At 39.5% G+C, this 15,167-nt stretch overlaps 2 protein-coding genes across 3 annotated transcripts; both read left to right on the top strand.

Annotated features, from left to right (window-relative positions):
- The first annotated feature begins 15 nt into the window (after positions 1 to 15).
- On the top strand, positions 16 to 2,487 carry LOC131456447 (transcription intermediary factor 1-alpha-like). Its single transcript, XM_058624792.1, has 7 exons — positions 16 to 25; positions 128 to 260; positions 571 to 687; positions 887 to 1,001; positions 1,092 to 1,238; positions 1,334 to 1,479; positions 1,885 to 2,487. Exons 1-7 carry the CDS (start codon positions 16 to 18, stop codon positions 1,910 to 1,912), a joined length of 696 nt encoding a protein of 231 aa, XP_058480775.1. The 3' UTR covers positions 1,913 to 2,487.
- A 798-nt stretch (positions 2,488 to 3,285) lies between these two features.
- LOC131456432 (transcription intermediary factor 1-alpha-like) lies at positions 3,286 to 14,814 on the top strand. Of its 2 annotated transcripts, none has more exons than XM_058624774.1 (19): positions 3,286 to 3,991; positions 4,989 to 5,107; positions 5,435 to 5,582; positions 5,687 to 5,819; positions 6,111 to 6,227; positions 6,432 to 6,546; positions 6,637 to 6,783; positions 6,879 to 6,993; positions 7,743 to 7,882; positions 8,091 to 8,342; positions 9,021 to 9,143; positions 9,230 to 9,377; positions 9,503 to 9,560; positions 9,832 to 9,958; positions 10,128 to 10,429; positions 11,231 to 11,342; positions 11,446 to 11,520; positions 12,073 to 12,234; positions 13,048 to 14,814. In XM_058624774.1, exons 1-19 carry the CDS (start codon positions 3,718 to 3,720, stop codon positions 13,753 to 13,755), a joined length of 3,375 nt encoding a protein of 1,124 aa, XP_058480757.1. In that variant the 5' UTR covers positions 3,286 to 3,717; the 3' UTR covers positions 13,756 to 14,814. The 2 variants fall into 2 exon arrangements, with proteins under 2 accessions (XP_058480757.1, XP_058480758.1); XM_058624775.1 differs by having other exon boundaries at positions 8,112 to 8,342.
- The last annotated feature ends 353 nt before the right edge of the window (positions 14,815 to 15,167 follow it).

The following is a 15,167-nucleotide window of genomic DNA, read 5'->3' on the forward strand; positions in this document are numbered from 1 at the left end:
AAACCCAAAGAGGAGATGTCTCCTGGTAGTTTATGTGTGTTTGTGATATTTGCATATTTTTCAATATTAACTATTCAAATATAGTGAAGTGGTAACTAAGCAAATTGTTCTGTTTTATTTATCCCAGAGGCCGTAGGTCTGTTGACTCAGAGGCCCGTGTTTTGTGACATCCACAAGCAGGAGCCACTGAAGCTGTTTTGTGAAACGTGTGACAGACTCACCTGTCACGACTGTCAGCTGCTTAAGCACAAGGATCACAAGTATGTGCAGATTTTTACCCACCGCCATAACATTTTGAATCTTTATTTGTAACTATACAGCACACATTGGTTTCAGATCATTACAGTTATTTAGAGAATTAAAGATACTGATTTATATAAAATGGTTTTTTTTCTGTCACGTGAGGGTAAATTATATATTAATGTCAATCTATTTACAGTTGTAAAACTTTTCTTTCTTTTAAATATAATACATATACTTTTTGTAATACCAAGAATATGCAGTGATTGATTTAGGTCCCAAAAATGACATAATTTACCCATGACGTGCTTTGATATTCGTTCTTTTCAGCTACCAGTTTTTGGAGGATGCATACAGAAACCACAGACAGTATCTAGAGAACATGACACAGCAGTTGCAAGAGAAAAGACAAGCCATTGAGGATGTTTCCAGCTGTATCAGCTCTGGGTAAAGTTATTCTCTACTCCACTGTTGTTTCTTTTTATCCCATTTCAGGTGTAGTATTATGTGTACTAGCTAATTGCTTCCCCTACAACAACACAGAAATACTGTATTGCATGTATTTTTGAAAAGCAAAATGTTGAAATAAACTTTTAACATGGCACTGCAACTGATATTCATGCTTTGCCCTCCATTTTTCCCCCAGACTTCAACAAGTTGAAGAAAATCGTAAGGCAGTTACAAATGAAATAAAGAAGTCCATCTGTAATTTGATAATGGAGATCAACAGGAAGGGCAAGATTCTGGTTAATCAGCTCGAGGTATAGTCTGCGTTGTGTATATTCACGATGAATTTCTCAAATCTAAGTGTGAGTTGTTTTCTGACATTTCACGGACACGTTCACTCTCAGGGTCTCACAAAGGAACATGAGGTGGGTCTGAAGAAACAGCAAGATGATGTCAACTCTCTGAGTAGGCACCTCGACCACGTAATTAGCTTCACAAAGTGGGCTACAGCCAGCCATAGTGGAACCGCCCTCCTGTACTGCAAGAGACTGGTGAATTTTTGCAACAATTATTTGACAAACTCTTATAATTATTTTAGAAATGTTGTGACACCTTTTTGAAATTGAACCCCTTTTTTGTCTCATAGATCCTCTACCAGATCCATTACCTGATGAGGGCAAGCTGTAATCCCTCCATCATTCCCCAGAGTTCTGTTCGCTTCCAAACAAATCAACAGGGTTCCCTGAACATTGGGACTGATGCACCCAGGGAGGAGGGCAAACAAAACAAACAGTACGAACTAAACAAACAACCACAACAATAACATAATAACATGTGCAATAAAACCCTGGGCATTACGGGGTAACTGTAGGTGTGTGTGTACCTATGTGTGTATATGTATGTATATATATATATATATATATATATATATGTATATATGTGTGCATGTGTATATGTATGTATGTGTGTGTGTATATATGTATATATATGTGTATATGTATGTATGCATATATATGTATATGTGTATGTATGTGTGCGTATGTATGCATGTATGTATGTATGTATGTGTATATATATATATATACATGTGTTGTGTGTATGTACGTATACATACATATATATAGCATGGGTCACTTTAATTTTTATTTTTATATTTTTATTCTTATCTTATTTTATTCTATTCTCTATTTTTAACAGTGCTGTGTGTGGATGCTGGAGCTGTTAATTTCCCCGAGGGAACCTCCCAAAGGGATTAATAAAGTCGTCTGTCTGTCTGTCTGTAATGAACTTACAGACAGATTGTGTCAGCTGTTGTGTCAGCTGTTCAAATGCATAGTAAGAGGCACTACAAACCATGTAAAAAGAAAAACACTGTGTTGTTTTAATTTCCCATGTCCACCCTTGTGACTCTGTTTCCCAGCTTAATGTGAATATTGATGCACTTAATGTACTCAAATCACTTAATCATAAACAGAAAGATGTGTTTTATACTGTTAGACAGTAGTGCATAGATAAGGTCAGAGGCCAAAACCATTTCATTTATTAATTACAGGTGGTGCTGTGACAGGTAAGCCACATTCAATCAAGGCCATCCATTATGAAGCAAGTAGTTTGTTGTCACAAGTTGCAAGTGCATCAGAGAAGATCACAGTGTTGTTAGTAGCTCCTACTGGTAAAGCTACTTTCAATTTAAAACCTGGCACCTTCCATAGTAGTTTGTCCTTAGGAATAGATGTGCAACTGCCATACACACCATTGGGGGAAGAACAGGTAAATACATTGCACGCAACCTTTAGTGATCTGCAGATATTAATCATTAATGAGATATCCATGGTTGATCATAATCTGTTAGCTTATGTACATGGAAGGCTTAGGCAGATCGAACAGAGTGGTGACCATTCTCCCTTTGGGAATGTCTGTCTTTTTTCCAACTGAGTCCAGTTAGAGGAAAACCATTGTGTGTCGAAAACATACAATGGTTTTCTGCACAACTGAATTAACAGAAATAGTAAGACAAAAGGATAATGTGTTTGCAGAGGTTTTAAACAGATTACACACTCTGGCAAGAACACATTGCTTTGTGCAAGTGATCATTATAAAATGTTGCGAAACAGGGGAAAGCTCCTGTTTGGGCACTATATAAAAAATTCAATATAAAATATCACATTTTCGCCAGACCTGACCTCTGTGCAAAGTTTCATGACTTTTTAATGCATGTTAAACCCCCTCAAAAATTATGAAATAATAACAATAATAATAATAAGAAGAACAACAATAATAATTATTATTATTATTATCTGAAGGAAAACAAAAGGTTCCTCGCACAAATTTGTTTTTTGGCCCCTGGCATCTGTGCTCAGGCCCTAATTATAATAATTATTATTATTTCTGACAATTCATACAAAAAATAAAGTGTTAATGTGTTAATGTGTCAGTATTAGCTCTCTTTTTTTTATCTCATTTGAACTCATTTGTCTTTTCTTTTCTTTTCATTCTGAAGTAAATAAGCAATAATCAGGGCAAAATAACGGGGAAACATATCGATGCAACACCAAGCAGCGCTGTCGCTTTAAAATACCGCAATGCATTGTTGGTAATATGTGGTCTGTGTTTTGGGCATCCGAGGCACAGATGGTCGCCTTTTTTATGGACATATCAGCTTCAAAACACTTTATATGTAACACAATTTCAACTCATACGCGACCGTGTAATGTTGTTTTTTGACCGTGTTGATAAGGGCCTCAAAGAAAACGGACATTCATTAATTACGGACCATAGCATGCGTACAATTAAAACAAGCTACGTTGCTAATTTAGCTTCCACAACGGAAAGAGTTTGTCTTTAACCTACGCATCTGGCGTACGGTTTAACCTTACTTGATAGAATTAACTGGCTATATCTTAAACCATTTGTTTATATTCGCTATGTGCCTTGTTAAGTTAAAACTATAGGCTGCTCTTTGTTTCCAGTCGCATCGCTTGATTGATTGGTTGGCTCCAGATATCGGGAAGTAGCTGTCTCGAGGTAAAAATGGACGAAAAAGCCGAACATTTGGAAAACGACGACATTGTCATCATCGTGGAAAATGAAGCTGAAAGTTTGCCGGCCGAGGAGGAGAGGCAGAAACAGCCAGGCACAATCGGACTCATGGACACTTGTCCCGTCTGCAAGCTGAGCTTCCACAACAGGGAACCCAAACTACTGCCATGTCTCCACTCCTTCTGCAGGCGATGTCTACCTGCCCCCTTCAGAAGCGCTGACCCGAGGCGTGACATGCAAGCTCACGTAGACAACAGCAAACCACGTGAGTAAAGAGTTCTTATGAAGTGATGTCAGACTCTCAATTGCGGTTATGATGTATGGCTTTAGTGAAGCTGGGACACATCAGGAAGAGTCACAATAAGACAATCGTTCATCATTCGTGACTGTGGTAAAAGTAATGTAACATCCAGTGTGCAACATTGAGTTTGGTTGCAGAAATGTAATATACTGCCCCTAATAAACTTACGTGAATTTGCTTTAAATCACCAATTATTTGTTTTTCATGGCTTTATAATGACTAGAATAACTTACTTAGAGCAGCTGTCCACATTTACATGAGACAGACTCAAACAAAGAAGATGGCTATTTTTTTGTAAGAATAAAAAATATGAACATAAGAAGGGGCAAAGGCGTTGCTTTATGGAGGCTTCCATCCTGCGTTGCCACATTTCTACAGCAGCCCAAACTGACAGACTAGCACGTAAGATATATATGTATACATATTAAACAATAAGTCAATACCATACAGTAAATACCCACTGTAATTGATTGTAAAGCACAAAATGAAGTAGAACATTTTAAGTGACATAATTAAAAGAAAAGTATTCTGATGTTCACACAGTAATGTTTAGGAACGTAACCATTTGCCCTGTAAAAAGACAAGTTCAGTATCACTCCAAGGGAACACAGACTGTGTTAGATGTGTGAGAATGAGATTCATTTTGCATTGTTTGCAATTGCATTGTTACCACATATTATGTGGTAAAGGATATACTTTTTAGTAAATGGGCTTTGTGTGTGATAATTTCTTTTTGGTAGGATGGTTATTTAAAGCTTGTGCTCAGGAAGGGAAGACTTTATTTACCTGGCCTGAGAGAGAAGGTAGAATATTTAGTCCCAAACCATGTTCTGAAATAATCAGTAAAATATGTAACAACACATAGAATGAACTTCTGCAATTGTACTTTTTTGGTATTTATAAACTGAGAGTTTGATTCTATTTGTACATGACACAGAATATCTGTTTCTTGCTCTATTAGTGGGTGCCATTCGCTGTCCAGTATGCAGACAGGAATGCTGGGAGATGGACGTGCTGGATAATTTCTTTGTCAAGGACTCTGCTGAAGTGCCGAGCAGCACAGTTGAAAAAACCAGCCAGGTGAGCCGTCACCTGGGTGTTCTGTAGTTTTTCCTCTCGGTTTTCAACAGCTTGATTTCAGCTTGGATTCAGACTTCACATCCTCTCAACAGTGCACATTTGGATGCACTTTACAGATAGGCGCTCGAATTTTATGGACATGAACGATTTATTTAAAATAAGAATGCTATGGCGGGTAATTTTGATTTGCTGTCTAAATGTATTAATTTCAGATTGTAAATCTAAGGAAGTTCTGTACATAATGAAAAATGCCAAAGGAATTTTGCCCTTGAGACTACAGTGTCGAATTTTCTCCATACAATAGTTTTTTTCTCCTTTTATCATTAGCTGTGTATGAGCTGCGAAGACAACACGGAAGCAACAGGTTACTGTGTGGAGTGTGTGGAGTTCCTGTGCTTGACGTGCATTGAGGCACACCAAAGGGTTAAGTTTACCAGGGATCACACGATACGGCAGAAAGAGGAGATGTCTCCAGGTAGTTTGTGTGTGTGTTTGTGATATTTGCATATTTGTCAATATTAAATATTGAAATATAGTGAAGTGGTAACTAAGCAAATTGTTCTGTTTTATTTATCCCAGAGGCCGTAGGTCTGTCGACACAGAGGCCCGTGTTTTGTGACATCCACAAGCAGGAGCCACTGAAGCTGTTTTGTGAAACGTGTGACAGACTCACCTGTCGAGACTGTCAGCTGCTTAAGCACAAGGATCACAAGTATGTGCAGATTTTTATCCACCACCATAACATTTTGAATCTTTATTTGTAACTATACAGCACACATTGGTGTCAGATCATTACAGTTATTTAGAGAATTAAAGATACTGATTTATATAAAATGATTTAAAATTATATATTAATGTCAATCTATTTACTGTTGTAGAACTTTTCTTTCTTTTAAATATAATATATATACTTTTTGTAATACCAAGAATATGCAGTGATTGATTTAGGTCCCAAAAATGACATAATTTACCTATGGCGTGCTTTGATATTTGTTCTTTTCAGCTACCAGTTTTTGGAGGATGCATACAGAAACCATAGACAGTATCTAGAGAACATGACACAGCAGTTGCAAGAGAAAAGACAAGCCATTGAGGATGTTTCCAGCTGTATCAGCTCTGGGTAAAGTTATTCTCTACTCCACTGTTGTTGTTTTTTTTATCCCATTTCAGGTGTAGTATTATGTGTTCTAGCTAATTGCTTCCCCTACAACAACAACACAGAAATACTGTATTGTATGTATTTTTGAAAAGCAAAATGTTGAAATAAAATTTTAACATGGCACTGCAACTGATATTCATGCTTTGCCCTCCATTTTTCCCCCAGACTTCAACAAGTTGAAGAAAATCGTAAGGCAGTTACAAATGAAATAAAGAAGTCCATCTGTAATTTGATAATGGAGATCAACAGGAAGGGCAAAATTCTGGTTAATCAGCTCGAGGTATGGTCTGCATTGTGTATATTCACGATGAATTTCTCAAATCTAAGTGTGAGTTGTTTTCTGACATTTCACGGACACGTTCACTCTCAGGGTCTCACAAAGGAACATGAGGTGGGTCTGAAGAAACAGCAAGATGATGTCAACTCTCTGAGTAGGCACCTCGACCACGTAATTAGCTTCACGAAGTGGGCTACAGCCAGCCATAGTGGAACCGCCCTTCTGTACTGCAAGAGACTGGTGAATTTTTGCAACAATTATTTGACAAACTCTTACAATTATTTTAGAAATGTTGTGACACCTTTTTGAAATTGAACCCCTTTTTTGTCTCATAGATCCTCTACCAGATCCATTACCTGATGAGGGCAAGCTGTAATCCCTCCATCATTCCCCAGAGTACTGTTCGCTTCCAGTGTCGCTCTGGTTTCTGGGCCACTAATGTCGACCTTGGTAAGAGTTGCTTTAATCTAAAATGTGCAGTGCAGTTGCAATTAGCTATGAATACTGACTTTTGACTGTAAAATGACTGGTATTTCCACCGAATGGATTGTGCATCCTTTGTACCATTTTTCTCACTCTTATCTTTGCACGATATTATATTCTGTGTAATCTTTTAGATTTTTGTACATTTACATACTTATATTACACATACATATTTCGATGGATATTGTGTGGAGTTAAACCAAACTACTTCAGTTTATAAGAAGATTTAGTCATCTTTATGTATTATTTCTGCTATTGGATTAACTGTCACAACATGACCTGCCAACATTTCAGCCGTCTTGACTTCAACTTAATTTAACCTGAATTTTTCCCCTCCATGCCTTTGCCCTGTGTGTGGAGACATTTCTTCTTTTTTTTTTAAATTAATACTCTACTATAATAGAGCAAGAAATGTTCAACACATACGTGTTTTACTCAATATTGTGAGTAATATGAACCCATACATCATACAACTGAATTGAGATATAAAATTAATTGGTTGTAAAAGTTATTTTGGAAGACTTGGCTAATTTTACATATCATCATTTTACATCTTAGTTTTTTTTTTTAAAGCCATAGTTAAGTAGGAAAGATATGAGATCATCAGGCCTCCATCATCGTCGACAGAAATGTGCGCGTCAGTTTAACTAACCAGGAGATCAGCAGGTAGAATTTACAGTTATTTAGTAACTGTTTTTTTTGTTTGTTTTGCACAGGTTCTTTGGTAGTAGAGAGAGGCCCAGGACGGCCGGCCGTCCTCAACCACCAAGCAGCTCCCAGAGCAGAGGCCCCTGCTGGAGGACTGCCAGTCTCAGCTCAGCAGCGACAGAGCACACTAGCTCAGCTCCAGATGCAGGTAGTGGTTTTCATTCTCCGACCACCGAATTAATCTTGTGTTGTTAAAATATCCAATGTACTCTTTGCATAGTGTTTGACCATTTCTCCCTGTTCCCCATTGAGCTTTCTGCTATGTTATGGAGTTCACTGTGTAAAAATGACAAAGTAATCTACAACCTCTTCCAGCGCTGATGAAAATTGTTTGTCCAAATACCCCTCTGTCCAAGGTTGACAAGCTTTCCCAACAGTCCCACAGACAGCCTGCTCCTACCAACTACTGGTCCTGGTACCAGAACATCAGGCCCCCTGGACCTCCTGGACCTCCTGGCCCCCCACCACTGACCAGGCCCGTCCATGGAGGGTCCTCACCATCTCAGGGACCCCCCAACTTGGCGCACACGGGACGCAGATATGGGAGCTCCAACCCCAGAAGTCCCACATCCTCCATGCTTCACAACACAGGGTTCCCCCCTGCTCAGGTAAGACCAAAAAAGTAATCCCATGAGCCCGTTGGAAGTTTATATTAGGTTATACTGAACATAGATTCGATTACCAGAAATGTGATTTCACATAAAGGTCCAGTGTGCAAGATTTAGTGACCTCTATTGTGAGACTTCCCAAGCTGCAGGGAACTCCAGTGACCCCCACATACCAGAATAGATGTTCCTTTTCATGTGGGTAGCCAGCTTCAGTTTCAAAATGTGAATCGCAATCGGTTGGCTTGTCCATCCAGGCTACTCTGGACAGGGCAAGATGATGGCCTTGATGCCGGGCCCTTGTCTAGGATGCATATAAAATCTAATTTGAAGGCTACAAAAAACAAATGTATTTCATTTTGGAGCAGTCATACACTTATGCAAACATGCTCATTGGTAAAATGTTCTGTCGTGACCCGGCTCATGAGTCATGACAAAAAAACGGGAGTCACACGGTCACAAAATGAGTACTGAACATAACTAACAAAAAGGCCAGAGCTAACTAAAGAATTAATGTGGTGCTGGAGGGCTGATGATCAAAGAGTAAGTGAGGCGCCGTCCACATATCTGTAAGACTAGACAGACAAGAACCAAAAAGTTTTCATTTGGACCAACTGATATAAAGTTGATGTGAAACAGACCAAATTAGTTTTTTTTAACTTCATGTTTTCCTACATCTAGTCTCTGAGAGATCTCATCAATAGCTCCAGCTTTGCTCCGAAACCAATGGATGTGTCGCAGGGCACTTCTCGCTTCCCACCACCTCTGTCTGCTGGAGCAGCCACACAGTCGTCACTACACCAGGTTGGCAGGAGACCGACTAAAGAGCATGTTTTGGGTAACTGTGATGAGGCATTCACTTTAATATATTTATGATGGGTTTTCCTCAGAGGGGTGTGTCAGAGTCCTCCTTCCTAAAGAGGAGCGAACCAAGTGCGTCTGTCCCCTCCATCACCATCTCTGTTCCCAAACCCAACTATTCTTCAAGTCTAACCTCGGCAACCACAGACAAAACTAGCACATTTAACCACATAACAGGTCAGTATCCTTGCTGCAGTCGAGCCGCAACCCTGAAGCTCTCACACGAAAATACAACTTAGGTTAAACCTTTTGTCATTACCTTCAAAATTTGAGTAATTTTTTTTCATGTCATCTTTCCCAAGTTCAAAATAGGCAGAACTCCCCGATGTCCAAGCCGTCTTCTACAGACAGAAGCACGGGGTAAGAGATTCACCTGAACTTGGCTGTAAAATCATTAAGGATATTAAGTTACTTTGAGCACTTCTTCATTTTACAGCACAATTTCACCCTCAGATATCATCTTGAATCTGTGCATTTTTACTTATATAGACACAGAAAATGCTATCTGTCTCTTTTGATGTGAAATGACTACGTTTATTTTAATTTGTGTCAGTCTAGCATTCAACTCGCAGCCTATAGTGTAATTCACTCAGTCTTTTCTCTTCTGTTTTGGGTCATGTGTGTGCTGAAGGACTTCCTCCTGGAAGAGAACTTCTGAGCCGCCGTCTGCTCCCTCCTCCAAAAGACGGAGGAGGTCATCTCCGGGTCCCATAATCGTCATCAAGGACGAACCGGAGGATGAGGATGAAGTCCGTTTTGTAAGAAAATTTGGAGGGGGAAAAAAACCTCAATATGTAGTCTTAAATGTATTTAGTTTTTGTTTTTGGTGGTTACAATGTTAAAAGATTACAACTTTAAATGTGCCATTTCCAAATGTCTCTTTGTCTCTTATTAGTTATTGTGTGTCTCTCCGCATATATCTTGCAGGTGCAGTCCAGTGTGGGGTCCAGCTTACCTGACAGCAGCACTGGGGTTCAGTCAAAGCCCCGGCAGCAGCAGAAGGTGTCTGTCCCAGACCCGGTGCCTAGATCAGAGTCCAACCCTGGGAATGGGCAGTGTCCTCAGCCCACAGCGCAACCTGTGCTGGATAAGCGAGCGGAGCCTGAGGACGATCCCAATGAGGACTGGTGCGCTGTGTGTCAGAACGGAGGAGAGCTGCTGTGTTGCGACAAGTGTCCCAAAGTTTTCCATTTGTCCTGCCACATCCCCACGCTGAATGAGTCCCCCAGGTGACAGACACACAGTCTCACAGACCCTTTCCAGATCTGGTAAAAAAAAGCTAGTTTCTGATGTGGGCTATGATCCCACATCCAGGGTGCATGGTATTGTCAGGTGTGAACAGTCGTACTTATCGCTGTCCGCCTGTTTGGATGATTTGGGATGGATGTTAATACCAGTGCTGAATGGGTAATCAGTGACACAGGAAATCTTAATTGCTTCAAGCATAGTTTGTACGAATATAAAATGAGAGTTTGTTTTGGTACCACCCCATGAATCGACAGTAGAGATTTAATAAATAATTAAACAATTAAGGTTGTGTCAGTCATATTTGCAACCTGTTTTTTGTGAACGTTAAAGCTGCATGTCCACATTTTGTCTAAGAAAAAAAATATTATAAATATAAACATTATATAATTATATTGTAGTAATCCAATTGTCCATATATTTTCCATTTTTTGTGTTCTTTGCTTCGTTGTTAAGATTGCTGTGTATGCTTTGCAGTTCCACTTTTAAAAAGTTTCTAATTTTCTGTAGCTATTGAGAAACGGAAGCGAAAGAATTTTAAACAAATTAAGGTGAAAATTTAAGGCATTTTGATCTTGTGTCAGAAATGTCTCTGTCTTGTTCTTGCATTTCCCTTTTCAAAGCATCTCATAATATAAGATTATATATTAATACTGATGACAAAGATGACAATGAACTCTTCCAGGTGTAGCTAGAGACAGAACTTTAATCTCATTGCAGCAGTAACTGCTCACTATTTGCATGTATCCTAACCGCTTTCTGTGCCGTTTCTCTTCTCTCGTCAGTGGTGAGTGGTTCTGCTCATTCTGCCGAGACATCGTCTCGCCTGAGATGGTGTACGACTGTGACAGTAAGGACGGCGCCGTCTCTGACGGAATCACGCCTTTTGATAAAAGGGTACGCCTCCTCTCTGTTGCCCTGCTATGACACGACTAATGGTGGAGAACAAAATGAGATAATCTTATTTTAAAACTTTTATTTATTTTTTTTCTTAAAACAGAAGTGTGAGAGGTTGCTACTGCGTCTGTTCTGCAATGACTTCAGCGCTGACTTCCAACTGCCTGCTTCTCCATCGGTAAACCCTGTTTTCAATGATATATATTTTTAACAGTTTAAAAGGAGACTTAACATGTCAGCTGGACACTTGTCTGCAAGTCAGTGAAATTAAGATGCTGTTATTCTGTTCATTCTTATTTGGTGTCACTCCTAAAAGCACGGACAGTGATAGCCACCAGGGGGCGACTAAATTTGAATGGACGTCTATTGAAAAATTAGCCTACTTCTCACATCAGTAAACCATTTCCTGGGGAGTTAATGGTCTCAATAGCTATTGTCAGGTCTTTTTAATATTCAATTATGTTCCCATTTAGTGAAAAATAGATGATAAACCATGACACCATTAAATCTGTTGGGTATTTTTCGAGAAAGAGACCCACACACACACACCCACGTGTAAGGACGGCGTGTGTATATATGTATATATATTTACATATTATATATATATATATATATATATATATATATATATATATTTTTATTTTTTTTTTTTACACGCCGTCCTTACACGTGTGTGTGTGTGTGTGTGTGTGTGTGTGTATTGTAATGTTTTAATCATTTTCTAATGTAGGAGACAAAAAGGTACAAAGAGCTGATCAAGACTCCGATGGACTTGTCAATAGTGAAGAGGAGGCTGCAGTTGAAGTCAAAGGATGGAGAAAGTTATAGTTCTCCGGAGGGGTTCGTCACGGACGTCAGGCTCATCTTTTTCAACTGTGCAAAATACTACAAGGTAAAAGTCAGTTATTTAAATAATACAATTATTTGAACTTTTGAGAAATGTAGTAGGCATGCTGGAATTAAAGATGTTTCGCCCCTTCTCTGTACTCTCCGGGGGGGGGGATTGCCCTTGATTGAGGGATAATTAGAGATGACGCACATTCTGCTTAGTTTTTAAAGCTCCATTGTGTAAGAATGGTCCTTTTCCCAAACTGCAAGGATCTACGGTGGCCTTTACATACTACAAAGGACATAAAACACTTCATTTCACAAATCTCTACTCTTCCACTCACTCTGCCATTTCCTCCTTCTTCGTTGTTGGTTTATCAAGGCAAAAACTGCACATCAGTTTATGCTGCCGTAGCAATATGCCACCACAAGATGGCGGCCTTTGTAAAGCAAGGTCCGTGCCCACAGTAGATACTCTGTTAGGCCTTATTCACATAAGAACAGAACTTTACCTGTAAATCTTTTAATTGTTTCAAGCCCCCCAAAACAGTCCTTTGTGCTGTTTTTGCATAAAGCTAGTGGGGTTAGAGCTATGACATCAACACTTTCCCAAACTTATGTGCTGTTTTGTATATTTTCATTAGCTCTCCTGTGTACATGTGATCAAAGTAAAAGTTTTAGGCAGGTTTGAAATCCAGAGAAATGTAAGCATTCTTACTTTACAGCAGTTTTGGACAGAGCTGTATATTCAATTTCTGCTAATAAATCCTAGATTGTTACGCACTGGACCCTTTTTAGAGTGACTTGCAGACAATTTCTTGAACCTTAACTTGTTATTTTACCCAAGCACTTACTTTGTCTTTGACCGACTGTGCAGGCATCCTCAGAAGTGGGGAGTGCAGGCTTGTACTTGGAGGATTACTTTGAGGAGCAGCTGAAGCTCATCTACCCAGACAAGGTGTTCCCAGGTGGGAGGGAAGAACAGATGATTCCTCCACTAGAGGACGAGATAGACGACGAAGAGGAAGAGACGATGGAGGAAAGTGTGGCACCCGTCAAAGACGATACGCCACAAAGTCCTGTGGAAAATGGAATCCCACCCGTGGAAGAAGATTTAGCCCCCGAGACAGAAACGTTGGTCCCAGCAGAGGAAGAAAAGACTGAAACCGAGGAGAAGGCGACTGACATGGAGGAGAAGGTGACTGACACGGAGGAGAAGGTGACTGACACGGAGGAGAAGGTGACTGACACGGAGGAGAAGGGGACCGACACGGAGGAGAAGGCGACTGACACAAGTGTAATGGAGACGGAAGAAAAGGTTGCAGCTGCTGATGAAGGCGTTCCAACTATAGAGGCCTCCTCTATAGTTGGAACCAGCTCTGAGGTGGAGGTGAAGCAGGATGAGAAATCTTCTGTGGAGGACGTGAAAGACTCCCTCGCTGCCGATGGTGAATCAGAGGACAGTGCAGCCCTCGGTTCCCCTAAACGGGAGAATCCCGAACTGCCATCAGAGCCTGTCGATCCACATGAAACCCAGAAGGAGGAGGCGGATCCCGCAGACACAGACAAACAAGAGGAGGGCTAGTCGGATATTCCAGCTGTAGAGAGAGGATATATGATTTCAGTCTTCCGCAGAATTGGCCCCAGTGGGGACCTGTATGTTGCCGCTGCAAGCAGGAAGCTTTTGTACCGCGTTATATTTGCAATAGGAACAGAGTACAGTGGCAGGGATGCTGTAAGTGCACATGGAATGGAGTAAACAAGCTGTACAGAGGTGTACAATTTTAATGTGATATAATTATCTTTGAAGAACGTGAAAGATAGGATCATGGGTAAATTCTCATCAGTTGCTTTGCTTTTTACTTGTACATAATAATCCCACGTACTGAGGACACACCTGCTGCAATGGAAATCAGAACACAAGACGTTGGGTTAACAATGCATGCACGATGTCTTAATATGAATAGTAATGGCTCCAGTACCTTCACTTGTACTGGAGCCACACGGCTCGTAAAAACAAATGTTTCATTGCATTAGTATTCATTTTTATTTTAGTAGTATTGTAATAATGCTGTGTATTTAACAAATATGGCTGCTGTATTTACTTTTATTTCCTGAACAGGAAGGAGTGACACATTTGTGCAATGACGACTGACTGCCACAACATGGCGTTTAAGAAAGGAAAAACAAAATTGTCATATCGCAGTTCAAGGTCTTTCATGTCCCAAATCCCAAAGATATATCATCATACAGCTGCATTGGTTTTTTTTTTATCAAGAAAATGTTTCTTTACTAACTTTATTTATTAAAATGTTACTGGTCATAGATAACTCAGAGACACAGTAATCACTTTATCATTATCAGCGTCTGACACAAGAGTGTTGTGTCCCTGCCCTTCTGCATCGCGATGACTGGGATGTAACGTTAGGCTAGAAAATGAATGTTTTAGTCACTGAAATAATGGGAAAATGCACAACAAGCGTCATCACACATAAACTTGAAAATAGAATGTTTTCTGTCCAGTGTCTTCACTTTATTACAATCTGAATCCACACAGAACTTGTAGATGAACTCGACCAACTTTGTGGAACATTTAAAAATACCTGCATTTACAATATTTATAATAAACTGTGTTTCATGTTGATCAGACTTGTGTTTTGCACATGCACGTACACAGTTGTTTTTGAGATGTAATACAAACTTCATTTCCCATAAGTTCTGATGAGCAATAGGTTATGTGCAGGACATCTATGACTACAAGCATACTGTAAATCAGACATTCTTACTGTCAATTTCTTGAAGAATTTCAAATTAAAAGTCCCATATTTGCTCTTTTTAATCAAAAAATTGTCAAATTCGAAATGTAATAAATTGTCATAGGTTCTGGACAAGACTGACTAGTTTGTGTTCAGGACACCTATGACTACTATTATACTGTAAAAAAAAAAAAAAAAAAGAAAGAAAAGCCATTTTTGCTGTAGAATTTTTGAGAAATTT

Source organism: Solea solea, chromosome 3 (assembly GCF_958295425.1).
Source record: "Solea solea chromosome 3, fSolSol10.1, whole genome shotgun sequence".
Classification (NCBI taxonomy): Eukaryota; Metazoa; Chordata; class Actinopteri; order Pleuronectiformes; family Soleidae; genus Solea; species Solea solea.